The sequence below is a fragment of the Eubalaena glacialis genome, chromosome 12, assembly GCF_028564815.1.
Source record: "Eubalaena glacialis isolate mEubGla1 chromosome 12, mEubGla1.1.hap2.+ XY, whole genome shotgun sequence".
Taxonomy (NCBI): Eukaryota; Metazoa; Chordata; class Mammalia; order Artiodactyla; family Balaenidae; genus Eubalaena; species Eubalaena glacialis.
This window is the reverse complement of record NC_083727.1, coordinates 65,310,014-65,326,815: the sequence shown is the minus strand read 5'-3', so window position 1 is coordinate 65,326,815 and position 16,802 is coordinate 65,310,014. Positions and strand designations below refer to the sequence as shown.

Sequence of the window (16,802 nt, the reverse complement as noted above, 5' to 3'; positions counted from 1 at the left end):
CTGCATTAAACAGAATAGGATATAAAATATATGTCAACTATTTCTCCTAAATTTCCTAATGTCTCGATATTGAAAAAATCGTGATGTGCTCAGATTAAATTTTAGATAACACTGGATAGTTCTTGCTTTCAGAGACTTGCCTTCACCAACATCCTTTAGATGAAGTGCCTCATCTTTTTTTTTTTATAATCATAAACCTACAATTTGAGTTTTTATTAAGTTCTGTCTAGTAAAATCACTCTATAAACAATCTGTTAAAAGTGCCTTATAGTATTTATGGATCATTATTGCTTTTTTCATTGAAAAGATAGTGTGTTGTCAGATCTTTACAAAAAAATTTCTTTTTAAAAAATATCAGAGCGCTTGGCAACTTGCATTTTCTTGACTACCTGCCAATTAGCAAACAATATCAAAACAGCACTGATTAAACAAAATTAAATGGCACAAAAGGGATACCAATGTTCTGACAGAGATATATCTTCAATCATGCTATGCTTTTTTTTTTTAATTGGAGATTCTTTCAAAGGTACCCAGTGTAGTAATGTGTCATAGATTAACACTAAAAAGGTCCAAAGCTATAAACAACTTTCTAAAACAAAGTCCTTATGAAGAATAAACACAAATGATTTTAAAAAGGAATAGTCTGAAATCACGTATTTAAGGAAAATATTTCATTGATTTTAACAATAAGATCATGATTTTATTTGACAAATATATTCTTTCTTAAATTCTTTATGTACATTTTAAAAAGTCTATCAGATAAAAAGGAGGTTAGAGAGCTCAAGGTGTTTGGATGTTTTTCAGGTAGTACTTTGTTTATTGTCACTGCTGTTTTCCTGGCCACCAGTGGTGGATCCTAAATTCCCTTTTTATATATTCTGGTGGCACTTAGGAGTTCAAGTCTATAGGTGCTTCTTAAATCTTCTCTTCACTGTAGGAAGGACCCACGATATCAACTGTCTGCTAGCAGCATTCTACGCGTATACTGAAGGCCAGTACTGTTCTCTCGTGGTCCATAGTCTCCCTCATAAGGGAGAAACGCTTATCACACTTGAATGCCAGTTCCATGTAAATGGAGCATTTGTGCTCTCATAGTCTGAATGCTGCTCATGATTTTCTTTTGATGGCCCACCAGTGTGATCCCTAAACTCATCACATCCCTGAAAAAGACAAATGCATTTTTTATTAGTTACCTTACAAAAATTTTATTTGGTACTAAACTGTCATCAACTCTTTAATTAATATGTTTATCTCAGGCACACAGATCTTATCTTGGTGTTCTTGGATATTAAGATCCTATTCCCACAGTGGGTCGGATTGGCAACCTGCATCAACATTCTCCTTTGTAAAACCCTGCTACTCAGGATCTCAATTTGTCATGATCAGTTATTTTTAAACGATTTGACCTTTTTTTTTTTTAACAGGGTGAGGTGACTTTATTTTTTGGCTGCTATGCGCGACTTGGGGGGTTGCTCCCCGAGACCGGGGATCAAACCCAGGCCCTAGGCAGTGAAGGCACTGAGTCCTAGCCACTGGACCACCAGGGAATTCTTTGATTTGACATTTTATTTAAGAAATTATCAAAGCCTTAAAATTATTATTAACTTGAGGTACAGCTAGGAAACGTTACTTGAAATGTAGTATTCTTGAACTTAAGGAAAGTTTAAAATATTTCATTGTTTAAATAGGATATAGTATGAATGGAAACATCGCGTGGCTCTAGTAGATCAAGAATCATCAAGGATCATACAAAGTATTATACTGAGTTTAATTAACGTGTGGTAATCCTGAGCATATTATTGGTTGTATACTTCAGTTTAGTACAATCATTTGACCACATTTTGGAAAAAAAAAAATTCCTTAAATTGTGCAATACCTATGTTTAATAGCCTAAATTTGCCATACGCCAGCTGTATCTGTGTGTGGGCTGTTACCCCTCCTATTAGCCAAAAAGACTGAGCTTAGGTATTTACAAGTAGCTAAAATATAGCCACAGTAGATACTGCGATATTTCATAGCTGTGGTCTAATAAGACCTTGAGAAGCACAGTTTTTCAGGGGAGTAGATTACTTTGGAGAGACAGGTGTAATTACATCAGCTCTACCCACGTGGTGCCTAGCAGAAAACCAAACGAGAAAGCATGCACATGCCGAAATTCATGTATATGCCATTTCCTGACATGCCAGGAAAGAGTATGTGATTGCTGGCTTTCTTCTCATCTGAAAAATGTGAAACACTTCTCCCAACAGTATTAGTGGGATGTAAATAGCATCCCACTAATAGAACCTTGATAACTGTTTCCCATTTTCAAACACACTGACTGAGAGGAACTGCATTGCCTGTAAGAGTTACGCTGCACCCAAGGAAGCTGAGGTCCAGAGATACTAAATGTGTTTCCTAAGACCACATAATCAGTTATAGAGCTGGAAAGAAATATTTAGTTCTTTTTACCTCCAGTTCAGAGCAATTTCAAAAACTGTTTTATCAGGTCATTTTTCAATTAAAAAAAAAAATCAATCAATCACAAACCTTCCAAAACTTAAGTTAAATTCTTATTACGGTTAATTGAATTAGGCGTCCTTTGACCTCTTCAGAAAGTGCTCAAACTGGATTTCATAATGCATTTTGGTATTGAAATTTTGAGATTTTTAATGTCTGATACAAACATGGTGAAAGAAATCCTCTTTTGCAATGGAGAAAGTTTCCCCAGTGACTAAGAATCTAAATAATACAGCAGGAGTTTGGGATTGATATGAATATACTGCTATATTTAAAATAGATAACCAACAAGGACCTACTGTATAGCACAGGGAACTCTGCTCAATACTCTGTAATAACCTAAATGTGAAAAGAATTTGAAAAAGAATAGTTATACATGTATAACTGAATCACTTTGCTGTACACCTGAAACTAACACAACATTGTTAATCAATTCTACTCCAATATAAAATAAAAATTAAAAAAGATAGATAATACAGCGGTTAATGAAAGAGGAAGTCTCACTGGATGGTGTTCTGAACTCTGGCTATGGAGACAAATTAGCTACCACTTACGATTGAGTCAGTTTAGGGCAAATATCTAAATTCTCTGAGCCTTAGCCTTGTCCTATGTAAAACTACTGACTTAATAAAATTGTTGCCATGAAGGTTAAAAAAGATACTGTATGTTCAGAAGTCTGTTTAGCAAAATGCCTGGGACATAGTAGGCACTTATTAAAGAGACACTTTTCTCCCTGATTTTAGGGTTCATACCTCTTTAATATATGGAAGATGACCTAAAGTCTAATGTTTGGATTGCACCTGATACATTCTTCAATATAATTTTGCAGGTTTAAGCTTACTCGATAGTCATCCTGGCGACTGATTCAAGGGAGTTGTAGCCGGCTGCTGTGAAGTTATCTTTATATCTTTCCATCTTAATAGCTTGTAGCCATTCTCCAACTGAACAAAAGGCAGTGAAGTCAGGAGTGTTTTGATCCAAAAGAGGGCTTATTGGCCTGGGTGAGAATAATACAGAAAAGCAAATTTTTTCATGAATTACGAAAGAAAGCATGCCTTAGCCCCACAAAAGTAAGGATATAAAAAATAAAATTACATATTTTAATTGATATTGTAATAACAAATAAACAGATATGCTAATAAAAATCTAATGTGTAAAGTTTGCCCAATAATTACAAATTCCAAATGCATAAACAAGGACCTACTGTAGAGCACAGAGAACTATACTCAATATCCTGTGATAAACCATAATGGAAAAGAATATGAAAAAGACTGTGTATATACGGATAACTGAATCACTTTGCTGTACAGCAGAAATTAACACATTGTAAATCACCCATACCTCAATAAAACAAGTTTAAAAAAAAAAACCTACTGACTCCAAAATTTCTATTTTATTTAGATATGATGACCAGCAGATTGCATCTTCCATGTACTTTTCAGAGTATGGCCAACAATATTTGTAATCAGTAGATATTTGTTCATTTGCTTCTCTGAAAGTAACTGGGAGTAAAGAAAGCACATCTGGCTGTGAACTAACTTGTTCAGAGGGTGCTTTTGAGAACATAATGCACCCACTGTACCAATGGCACCCCTTGTGCGCCTTGTGAGTTCATACACCTCCGCAAGGGCCTGACTACAGTACAGACGACAGAGCAACAGGTCTACCTGGCAGCTGAAGTCGAATAACTACTAATCTACATTACCATTACCATGAAGCATGCATGGGGAGGTTAGGTTCTTTTTAATGGGTATACCTCTTAAATCATGTATTGAATTACCTTGGAATTCAATTCATGGAATCATTTTACTATGAAACTCAAAGCAAAACAATCTAATAGATAATATGGATAGAGTAAAAAACTGGGGCAACAGCAATAAAAATCCATGTAATATTGATAATTTGAAAAAGTGAAATGCCACCTAATCACACAAATCCACTTGGGAAATTTTTCTAAAATGACAGCCAGTGATATTGATCATAAATTTTATTTAAGGCAATAACAATGAATAGATCTCTTTAAACACTGATTTAACTACGGCAAGCCATCTGAAAAGAAAAAAAAAAAACTTCTGTAAAGATAAGAAATTTAATATGGACTTTAATAATTTAACACAAATGTCAATTTGCCATTGGGGTGGGGCTGAGGAGATAAACGGTTCATATGAAGTTTGAATTTCTCTCAGATTTCATTTCTTTAGCTATCTCTTACCTACTACACGTTCCCAGGGGTGTCTTCAGACTATTTGGGTTTCGAATCATTTTGTCTAGAATTCCAACTATCTGTTCAAACTTTGGCCTTTCCGCACGTTCCTTCTGCCAACAATCCAGCATCAGCTGGTGCAGCCCAGCTGGGCAGTCCATGGGTGCTGGTAAGCGGTAACCTTCTTCTATTGCTTTTATAACCTAATAGCCAAAAGGACATTAAAAGATTACTGACTGAGATTCAATGATAATCAAATGAATTGCCCAGGAGGCAAAGTGATTTATCCAGATAAGAGTAAAGTACACTGCTATGCAAAAGACTTACTTATTTTTTCCAAAACATCCATTGATATTAAGCAAGCTATTAAGGGGTGCATGAAGCGCAGGGTATGATGACATTTCCTAGTTAATTCAGCAATAGGGAGCAGCAATTAAGCTCACCCAGGGCGCAACAGATGGAAACTTTTTTAATGTCATCCCAGAGGTTTTCAAACGGAAAGATGTTAACGGAACGATTTTATTGTATTGTATATAGCTGTGCATGAACATATCTTCCCATACATTTATGAATCCCTCAAGCTGTAAAAAGAAGGTCTGAGTTACCCAGAATTAGCCCCTACCACAAAGTTTCACTTTTTGAAGAGTTCAAATGATACTTTTCAACAAGATATCCAAATATGTGAATGTACTATGACAGAAAATGTTACCAAGCACACTATTATTTTAAACAATATGAAGCTTATATACTTATGAAGTGTATAGTGTTACAAGATACAGTATTGTGCTAGAACCGATTTGTACTGTTCATAAAGGTGATTGGATCACTTCCCAACTCCAAGTCCCGTGACCTCACACAGGCAGACTGAAACCAGCCTTGGGGGATGGAGGGAGGAAAGGGTTATGCCAGGAAATTGGGAAAGGTTACAAATCAGTTTCCCACTTCAGAGTGCTGGCTGTTAAACTTTTATCAGCACACCACTACCCATTTATATCTATTAACAGCCTAAGAGGCTATTTGTATCAAGCTTTGAATGTTAATGCAAACTAAGCCTCCATAAACATTTGTACACGGCAATCAGAAAGTCCAAAAATTACTTATTTAGACTTGGGTTTTTTATTTATATGGAAAGCAAAAAAAGATTTTAAAATCAGACATTGTTACAAATCTGAGCAGCACAGGGAAAATAATAGGAAAGCAAAAAAACACAAATAAGAAGGACTTGTAAAATATCAAAATATTATTGAAGAGGGATTAACAAATCCTTTGATACTAACATAATAATAGTAGAAATGTAGGAAAAAATGGCTCTCTGGAAAAAAAAAGGAGGTAACCCTGAGTTTTTGAAGAAAACAGGACTAAAGTAGGCAGACAAAAGCTGGCTTTAAGAAACGTCGATGAACTTAATATTTGTAGGGAAACATATCCTTAAGGTGCTTGCTGACATTCAAGAATAGCACATTAAAATGTAAAAGGTTGTAGGATGGAAAAAATAAAGTAGCTAGCATCAACAATTTTTAGAGAAAATCCTCTGTATAAGAAAAACAGTGTCCACTTTTCTTTAAGGAAAATTTATATATGCAAATTGATAAAGTTTAAAAGGTAAAGAGATAAACTTAAATAGAGTAATTTTTGAAAAATTTCATAAGTATAAGATCTTCAGCCCAAAATCTCCCCTGATCACTAGGCTGTAAGTCCATTAGTTTACTAGATATCTTCCCCTGGATTTTCCATAGGAACTTCATACTTTATTTAAAATTGAATTTTTTTACCTTTCCCCAAAGCTCTTACTCTTTCAATTAATGACACTTCCAGTCATCCCATCCAGAGAGCTGAAATGAGAACAATCTAGACTCTCTTACATGCACAGGCAATTAGTCACCACTTTCTGATGATACTATTTCCTAAATACAATATACTCAAAAGGTAGAAGTATTTTTTCGTATATGTATATGGATATCTCTATCTCTCTCTCTGTGTGTGTGTGTGTGTGTGTGTGTGTGTATACACATACACAGTGCTGTAATTGGAAATGGCTTTACTCTGAAAATTAGGTTAGTGGGTTGGTGAAAATTATTTATTTTTGCTTATGTACTTTTGTTTTAAAGCTTATTTACCCTAAAGTTTATTATTAATTTTGAATACAACAATTTTTTAAATGTTACCTTTATATTTGTTTTATTAAATTGGTATGGGGTGGGGGGAAGTGTGGTAGAAAATACCATGAACATAATAGATTAAAATACAACACATAAATATATATTTATTTTTGCAGTAATGGAGCCATTATCCCATAGTTATGTAGTTATGTCTTTACCAAGTCTCACACTATGGGATCTTTCCTTCAGTACTTTATTTTGAATAACAGCTATGGAGAAAACACCTTAGCGTTAAGTGACTTTAATCAGTGTTGGTACTGAATGCTAGTGAAAGTCGTATGAGAGAAGTTTTAAAATTTTCCTGTTTATGACTCTGTAACTACAAATGTTGGATATCATTGTAAACATTCCTCTATAATATCCCTTTAAAAAGCACACAAGAAAACATACACAAATGGGACCTCTGTAAAGATCACCAACATATAACTACAGGAGGAATTAAATTAAAAAAAAAACTTTTAAATGCAAAGAATTTCATGTGGCTTTGTATAACACTCCAGGGACAGTGCTATTTTAGGATTCAAAAGTGCTCTATGTTAAACAAGTTAGATAAAACTAAAAATAATGTGCTTTGGAAAGCTGGATTAAGTTATTTAAACAGTGGCTCAAGTTGTGAATAAGTAAATTAATAACTGGTAAAACTTTATATATTCAAAATGACCAAATAGTAAACATTTTTTTTTACGGGGAAAAGAGTGGCTTTCCTCTATTTTGAGGTTGCTTGTATCTGAACATCTGCAGTATTTTTCTGAATAGATGGGACTCCATCCCCATGCTCATAAGATTGGGGCAATGCTTATTATTTTCTACCACCTCCTATTTCCCCACTTGTAGCTTTTTCTCAGAAGTTCTGAAAGGAACAATGCAGGTAGAGAAATCTTTCCTTTTTTATTTCCCTCTAAATAATCTTTTAAACGTACATCTAAACCTTATCATGATCCTGTTGACAAAATACCCTTCAACAGCTCTCCAATTAGAATTCTTTGGCTTTGAGCACAGTATATTCTTAAATCTTTGTGCCAAGAATAAAGTGACATGAAATAACTCTTACAGGAATGAAAGAGTTAGTAAACTTCTGTAGTTAATCTATTGCACTACAGAAATTTGACGATTCCTAGTATTAGAACAGAGAACATTTATCAATATAAAATGAAACTTCTAGCTCTCAAAAGCACAGTGGTTTACAAATTTTTAAAGGAGGAGCAGCAAAGTATAACATTTAAAATAAGAGATGCTCTGGACTGGGAATGGACTTTGGGACTCCAAAGTTGCCATTAACAATCATGCTCCTACCTACAGGGGCACCAGAGATACGTGCTGGGAACCTTGGTCTCTATAGAGGATAGTCTGGCATAATTCAAGGCAAGCCTGTTGAGGATAAACCTGCCCTCAAGGGATGATTCAGCCAGGAACTGAGACTTGAGGTTCTGCAGGTTTTATCTGGTTAGGCTGCCAGAGAAACAAGTTATCTTTTAAGGATACAATAATCATAGTAAATATTTATTGAATACTTACTATACGATTAGCATTGTTTTAATTATCTCATTTAATCTTTACAAAAACCTTATTAGGCAAGTATTATTATATTGATTCTAGAGACAAAGAATCGGAGGTGCTGAGAAGTTAAGCACCGGGAAAACATCACATAGCTGTCAGTAGAAGAGGCAGAATTTGATGGAGGCTGTCTGACCAGAGCCCATGCTGTTGAGAGCTGCATTATATTTCCAACTGGGAAAACAAAAAGTGTGCTGCGCAAATAGTTACACGTTCTCAGAAACAACAAAACACACAGTAAGATGACTGATCGTACACTTCTTAAAGCGTTATGTAATTATCCATGGAATTCATTTAAAACATCTTTTTGTGAAATTACTAGAAACCCCTTGGATTTGCCTGTCGAGATCTAGCCTTAGCATTATAATAAAAGTCAAAGAAAAACAGGAAAATATTCATAGCAATTTCTAATTCTAGATCATTCCCAGAGGAATAGGAAGTGACTAGGGTAAATGACATTTTAAAAGAACACTGGGATCCAACAGGGGACACTTCTTAGACTGCAAAGAAATACTTGGAAAACACACATTTGCTTGCCGAGATGTATTTCACTATTACTACAGTATGACACTAGATAAGAGAAAAAGGAGCACAGACAGACCCCATGATAATGGGCCTGTAATAACTCAAAATGGGAGATAACATGATTGGCTTCTGTTCTCCACTTATGCCCATTTTCATCTCATTAACCTCACAATAACATGACCCACATTTTATGATTAAATATTTTGGACCTCACATACAGGATTACAGCAAAGTTTTACCAAAAAATCCACAATTTTTTATATCTTAATATAAAAAAAGTAATAAATCAGTGGTGACTTTTAAAACGAAAAGTTGAGGGCTCACAGTTTAGCTGAGAATAAACTTAGTTACAAGCATATTATATTTTCAAAGCTCTTGCATGTCTTTTCATGGACCACTTTAAAGAATTATCTTTATGTCTCCTATCTTTATGGATGCTTAATTTTTTACCATCCTTGTGACTACCTACCAGTAAATTGGATGATTTATTGGCCTACTTTAAAGTAAGAAGAAATGACTTTGTTGAGTACTATAAACAGGAAAAAAAGTAATCCATATAATGAAGAATTTTAAAATTTCATAATTTGACTATGAAAATTATATTTGGACTAATTAAGACATAAATTCAATTAAAAGACAGCTGCTGTGAATGCCAAATATAAGTATTTCCAATTTGTGTATTATGTATTCTATTTGACTGCATTTATACATATAAGTTCTGTCTTTGAAAGGTCATTAATGGAAAGGGCTAAACACCTACAGATTTTAAAGAAGAATGCAAGTTGGAAATTTATTGGGAAAGCCTACCCTCTTGGTTTTAACTGCAAATACCTAGATTCTAACTGCTTCCATTGCAGTTAAAACTCAGGAAATTTATGGGCGCATGAAAAACAATGAGCAGTAATCCTGTGATAAACCTATCTGGGTGTGGGTAACTTCATACATATGCATATTATCTTTTCCCAAGATCTTCTTGCTTATTCCCTGCTTTAGAGTGCAACTAAAGCCTCCTGGCACTATCTACCTCATTGATTTTACAATACAGTCAGCCCTCCATATCCTGGGAGGATTCTACATCTTCAGATTCAGCAGCCATGGATGAAAACATTTCAAAAGAAAAAGGAAAACCAGAAAATTCCAAAAAGCAAAACTTGAATTTGCCACACACCAGTAATTATTTGCACTGCATTTACATTGTATTCACATCTATTTACATAGTATTTATATTGTATTAGGTATCATAAGTAATCTAGAGATAATTTAAAGTATAAAGGAGGATGGGCACAAGTTTAGTGCACATACAATGTCATTTTATATAAGGGACTTGAGCATCCTCAGATTTTGGTATCTGCCAAAGTCCTGGAACCAACGTCCCATGGATACTAAGGGACTAGTGTACTTCTTTTTTATTTCTTCAGAGTGATCACAGAAACCTTACTTTATTTAGCTTTCAGCCTAGAATTCTGTGGAGTTCCTGACAAATATTAACTATCAACTTAGATCTTGTTCTCATGGTGACTTAAGAAAAGTCTCTTGTAATCCAAGGTATTGAAATTTGAGGGCTTTCTAAAATCCTTAACAAATTTCTAGCAACTAAATTTAAACAATATAAAGTGAGTTGATTCAATCAAGGGTGATTCTCTCAATCAATCTAGACTGATTTTTAAAACATTAATGTCTCTGAAGATCTGATGAAAGCAACATTCCCAGAAAAATAACATATATTCACATATACAGAGGATTTCCATATGCATCAGGGAGTTGGCAGGTCACTTAAGTCTCTCCATGGTCTCCTACCCAGAGACTCCAAGAAAAAAGCTTTTCTCTAGAGAATTTTTTTGCTAGAATGGAATTCATTATTTTAAATTATCCAGTTTTTTCCACCATTTGTATATTGTAGATTAAACATATAATTGCTCAAATACCAGTTTAACGTAAGTATAAAATAATGAACATTATGCTTTAAGAAGAATATTAATATCAATTTCACTATAAAAACTGAACTGCATAGGTAATTTCTTGTGTTTGAATTTAATAATTTAATAATTCAGACCTTTGTGATTAAAAAAAAGAAGAAAGATTGTGCTAAAATGTTCTAGGTCAGAAGTAAACTTCATTGTGCCTATAAAAGTTTCATTTGATCAGTAAAAATATTTATTAATGCTTGATAGACTAAATATACATTTATGATATCTAATTTTCAAGAAAAACAATAGGGAATACTAAAAACTAAATTGAAGATATTTATTTTTTTTCTTCTTAACCATTTCTATTATTTATTTTTAGAAGTTAAGCGAACTTTGAATTTAAGTCATCTTATATTCCTGTCATTCCCTTTATGTTTGAACCTAGTACAGAAGGAAGGTGTCAAAAGAAATGAAACTCTACCGAGTGTCTAGGGAAATGTAAATATTTCTCTTTCTCTGCCCCAAGGATTTGTTTGCCCACATTTTGACAGTCCATGAAATCTTTGACACTGAGACCTGTCAAATATTAACAACTTTGCCTCTGCCAAATGGACTCATCATTCAGACTTTTATCTTTGAAAAACCAAAACCAAAACCAAAAAAAAAAAAAAAACCCAAATAAAAAAATTTTATGTAATTATTTAATTCGAAATAGCAAAAGATTTCACTGATTTCAAAGCTCCCCCTCTTTAGGCTGTGAATTTTTCAGCCAATGCAAACATTTGTTAAAAAATGTATTGAAAATTACCTTACCAACAAGCAGTCTCATTTTAGTTGTCTAAAAATAGCTATTTATAAGTTTTAAGAACCATAGGAACTTGATGTGGAAAATTCTAAAATAAAAAAGAGATACTAATTTTATATAACAATGATCATGATCTGTTTTTGAAAAATAACTCAATTTTAATGTTAGTCAGCGTCTATTGCTGTCCATGTTTATAGTACCTCGAGAATTGACTACTCCAAACCGGTTTGCTTGTCACATCCTTCTTTTCAATGGTAACATAGAATTTCTTCAAGCACCACTTATTTTTTTACTCTGTTCTTCAAGAGCATGCATTTTTACCATTTCCAAATTCCTTCAAAAAAAAGCTTTCATCAATTTGCCCCAACCTAACCTTCATTTCAAATCATTAACGATGTATGCATCTCCCTTATAGGAGATGCATACGAGTCTATTTGGTTGGTCCCCATACACTTCACTAAGCCTTTATTTCTGGACTTTCCAAAGGGCTCCCTCGGCGAATTCTCTAATCAACTACGAACCAAGGTCTTCTCCATATTTCTAGTTCAAATCCAGGGTACCTTCCTAGATTTTACATTTGCTCTACTTTTATCTAAATTTCACTCATATTTTCAATAAATTAAGCCATATGAATCTGCCAGTACTTGAAAGCTTCTGGCTTACAAAAATGTTAATTTCGTAAAATTCAACTTAGAGAAGCAAATATTTACTTGCACTTATGCTATATTGTTTTATAAATGGTTTCTTGGTGTGAGACGTATATGCTCAAGAACTATCATCAGCTTCTTAAAGGATAACAACGTATCTTATGCCTTAGTAACAAGATACACATTTAATAAGTTGTATTTTTAGAAGAAATTTCCAAAGATAGTCCCATTGTGATTACATTCTAAAATATCACTATGAAACACCAATATTGATCATAAAATCTAGGTTATCTCATGAAATTAAAATTTAAGTAAATCAATCAACAATAGATAATTTAAACAGATTTTATCAGGAAATTAAAAAAAGAAAGACAAGCTTCAACAACAAAATCAAACACAACCTTCCTCACCCTCCCCTCCGGAAATGATTCTTTTATTCATGTGACTCTCCCACTACACGTGTGCAAGCTCAGCATGATTACCTTTATTAAGGAGAAATATCCTTTGCAGGCTTCTATTATGTCCAGAGAATTTAAATAAAAAAAGAAAAAGCAATTCTTCAAAATGAAGACAAAATGAAATTAATTGAGCCACTAATTTATGGTAATTATTGTGGTAATTTGTGGTAATAATTGTGAAAACTCAGCAATCATCTTTTTATGATTCTATAAAAGTTTCTTCTTATGAGCCATTACCTACACGTTCCCATAATATGAATATTAATGTATTAAATAAATCCTTTTAGTTTAAGTAGTGTAACACCTACATCTTGATTTGACATGTCCCAATAAGGTCTTTCTCCATAAGACATAACTTCCCACATGACTATTCCATAGCTCCATACGTCACTGGCTGATGTGAATTTCCGGTATTGGATGGCTTCAGGTGCTGTCCACCTTACTGGAATTTTTCCACCCTGCATAAAAAGAAATTGACATTTTAAGTATGTATAATAATGTATAAAACATTTATAGCAGAACCATTAAGCTACAGTTAAACACTTGTGTATCTGGTTGGCAATTCAGCAGTATCAGGTCTATTCATCTTGAATTTCTCTAAGTGCATTTAAAGCTACGAATCTGTTTTTTTAATTGTCACAGTTAAGTTTTCATTTTTAAGGCAAATCAATAAGGGACCTATGTGGTTGTAGGGCAAGAGTCTAGTCGAAAGGACAATGACAAATTAGACAAACAGCTACTAAAATGGAATGAAACATTGGAATAATATCAATAGTATATAAGTAAATCCTCATATTTTCCCTTTTTCTAATCTTACAAAAGTTATAAGAATTAGCATAGTTAATCTTTTATTAAAACCTTTATTAAAATGGGATTATATTTTTCTGCTACAATTATGACTGCTAGTAACCAAATGTTGTATGTGTATATTATTTATATGAACATCCCAATATAAAATAAGCTGTTCTTATTTTTATCATTACTTCTCATCTTAGCCTATATGTAGATTGTAAAAGCAACAAAGATTCTTCCAAAAGGAAAAAAATAGCAACAACAAAAAGCTGAGATCAATTTGCCTCTTTTCTCCCATTTAGTTTTGTATTATTAGGCCCTGCTTTCTTGGTAGGAAAATCGCAGGAATATGAAAAGGTGCAGTAATAGACTTTTTCTTACAGTCGTTGTATAGACAGCTTCTGGATCGTCCTCTATAACCCGGGACAGGCCGAAATCTGACACTTTACAAACAAGATTGCTGTTGACAAGAATATTACGAGCTGCAAGGTCCCTGTGAACGTATCCCATATCGGCCAAATATCTCATTCCAGCAGCAATTCCTCTCAGCATTCCTACTAACTGAATGACTGTAAATTGCCCATCGTGTTTCTACAGGAAGACAAAAATGAAAGTCCAGTTAGCTATACTTTGAAAGGGAAAAAAAATCACCATGAAAAATGTCTGCACCCTAGTCATTTTCTATTGTATACTAGGAATCACCAGTTAATTTTCTATGTAGTGTAGACACTTGTGAAAAACATAACAGGTGTTGATTTAACTTGATAGATAGTCAGGTAATATAAAATAGAGTTCTGATAATCGTTTAGTTATTTATATGGATGTGTTGTTAACATTAACTAATAATAATTTCAGACTGTGCAAATCCAAAAGTATATGCTAATTTTTAAGTCGAAGTTAGGGAATGGAATATAAAAAAAATGATCCCTGACAGCTAACTGTTTTCCTCACTTGCCAAAAATCACACAAATAATCTAAAAATATAAAAGGGATAAAGACACATATATTAGCTTTCTTTCTCCAAATGGTAAAAAATGTAAAGGTGAGAAAACTTTTGAGTAAAGATAAAGACAAACTAAGAGGTAGAAAAGGATTATACTGGCTGACTTGGTTTTCATTTTATACTTTTCATTGTTGTGCTCTCCGTAGGTACATTACTTATAACCAAGATTCTCTAAAATACATGTACTAGCAAGTAGAATTGAGCACTCTTTGCAACCAACTGGCCACCATATATTTTTAACCCACAGATTTCTCCAATTGAATTACAGATACGGTGCATGAGGACCGTGGATTGAGTAGATGAGCTTGCTAGGTGATGCTTTCTTCCAGAGGGTTGACAGTTATGCATGTCGTCTTGCATGTCATATGCAAGATGACAGTTGCATCTTGCATATCTTCAAGATGCAGCAATAAAGACCTCTCGAAATCCTCTGAATCCTTACTAAACTGGGTTGAACTTATCATTCTAGATCATGTATGTTCTCATTATTTTCTCTTTGCCATTTGAAAAAATGTTAACATGTGTTCACGTTCTTAGGTGGAAAGTCTCTGAATGTAAAAATACGTATGTTTTTACGTTTAGAATTTATTATTTATGAAAATAACATACTTGTAACTCTAAAAAGGTTCATAATTCTTTATTTTAGGTTTGGTGTTCACATAACAATATAATAGAAATGGTTCCGCAGAGCAGAGCTGGGGTCATCCTACCAACATTGAATGGCTATCTCACTTCTCAGTCTTCTCTGTATTACATCTGCATTTCATTTATAATTGTACTGAAAACGTAAAATGCTCCGCTACAACAGGTATTCAAATTACAGGGCTTCAGGTATCCTTCGTACTTGTGGTAATATGTCAGTGGAAACTATTTTTTAACTACATTGTATCACTTAAATGCTCAAAAATATTCTAGTTCAATCCAGTCTAAGACTCTTTTAATCTGCTTTTCAAAGACAATTTTGTGACCTGTTGAAGTTCATACTGTTCACATTTTACACTGCAAAGAAAAAGTTCAGAAAATTACATTGGTAGCATGTATAGTATATTTAGAATGGGAGAATAACTTTGTTACTTACCCTGAGAAATGCATCTAGGGCTCCATTTTCCATGAATTCTATTACAATCATGACCGGTTTCCCTAAAATTACAAAAATATATACATAAGAAAAAACAGTGTTGCTTCCAAAACCGTAATCTAAACTTCGTATTTATCCTCTTTCTCACTCCGGATAAAACACATGGTGCTCTTTTGAAAGACTGACTGGGTGAGCGGTGAGTATTTTTAACGCTTTTAGTGCTGCTAAATGCAAAGAGTCATTAACTGTCTGTTTGGAACGTGGTCATGATTCATAAAATTAAACAGTAAAAGTCAATGTGTTCTTCTGACTCCTGCTGTGTGAACAAAACTCAGAGAAAATGACACTTTACAGAAAATGTGAAGACTAAACTGTATGACTTTTGTGGCTTTGAAGCTAAATGAAAATATCTGTCACTCCATCTATCTATCAGATATATTCTTTAGCTCTAAACCTGCATTCATTTATCCTGATTTTTTTTTCTGAGATGGTAACACAAAAGAAAATTTAGTCAGTTACATAACAAGAAAAAAAATTCATTAAGAATATGCAATGTATTTACAATTTGATTTTTTAGTATCTATGAAATAACACTAATTTCTGACAGTTCGCTGGATAAATGAAATATATAATCAATATCTACCTCTTGTAACAACCCCTTCCAAATGGACAACATTTGGGTGGTCAAACTGCCCCATGATGCTGGCTTCACATAAAAAGTCTCTCCTTTGTTTTTCTGTGTAACCAACTTTCAGGGTTTTTATGGCTACCGCAACATCTCTTTTCCCTGGAAGTTTCAAACGACCACTGCAGACTTCTCCAAATTCTCCTGAAGTAACAGAACAGGGAGGTGTATTTTAATTTCAGAAATATTTCCTCTCTTAAAGTAAATGCATTAAATTCTTTAAAAGCACTTTTAAACTTTCCTCAACTATCTGTTACACACACTACTATTTTTTTTAACTGGGTTAACAAAAACTCTTTCAGAAACAATGTTCAGGTCTGAAATACGCTGCATAATGTACACTGCTTACTAGAGTATAAGGGCACATTAGCAAATTCTAAACATTGTTGTTGTTTTCACAGCTTGAGAAGCAAATACTTCTCAAAGATTTAAAAATCTGGAATTCATATCTACTTATGTCTGCTAGATTTAATGGACTTGATCCAAA

At 33.6% G+C, this 16,802-nt stretch overlaps 1 protein-coding gene across 4 annotated transcripts in view; it reads right to left on the bottom strand.

Moving 5' to 3' along the window:
- Positions 1-703: 703 nt before the first annotated feature.
- The window catches only part of EPHA7 (EPH receptor A7), a 163,204-nt gene continuing 147,105 nt past the window's right edge, over positions 704-16,802 (bottom strand). For all 4 annotated transcript variants that reach the window (XM_061207598.1, XM_061207599.1, XM_061207600.1 and 1 more), the window contains exons 11-17: positions 16,274-16,459; positions 15,631-15,692; positions 13,931-14,140; positions 13,066-13,215; positions 4,712-4,905; positions 3,341-3,496; positions 704-1,160 (exon numbers count right to left, since the gene is read on the bottom strand). In XM_061207598.1, the coding sequence (XP_061063581.1) occupies positions 1,046-1,160; positions 3,341-3,496; positions 4,712-4,905; positions 13,066-13,215; positions 13,931-14,140; positions 15,631-15,692; positions 16,274-16,459 (1,073 nt within the window). In that variant the 3' untranslated portion in view covers positions 704-1,045. The remainder of the gene's footprint in view (positions 1,161-3,340; positions 3,497-4,711; positions 4,906-13,065; positions 13,216-13,930; positions 14,141-15,630; positions 15,693-16,273; positions 16,460-16,802) is intronic.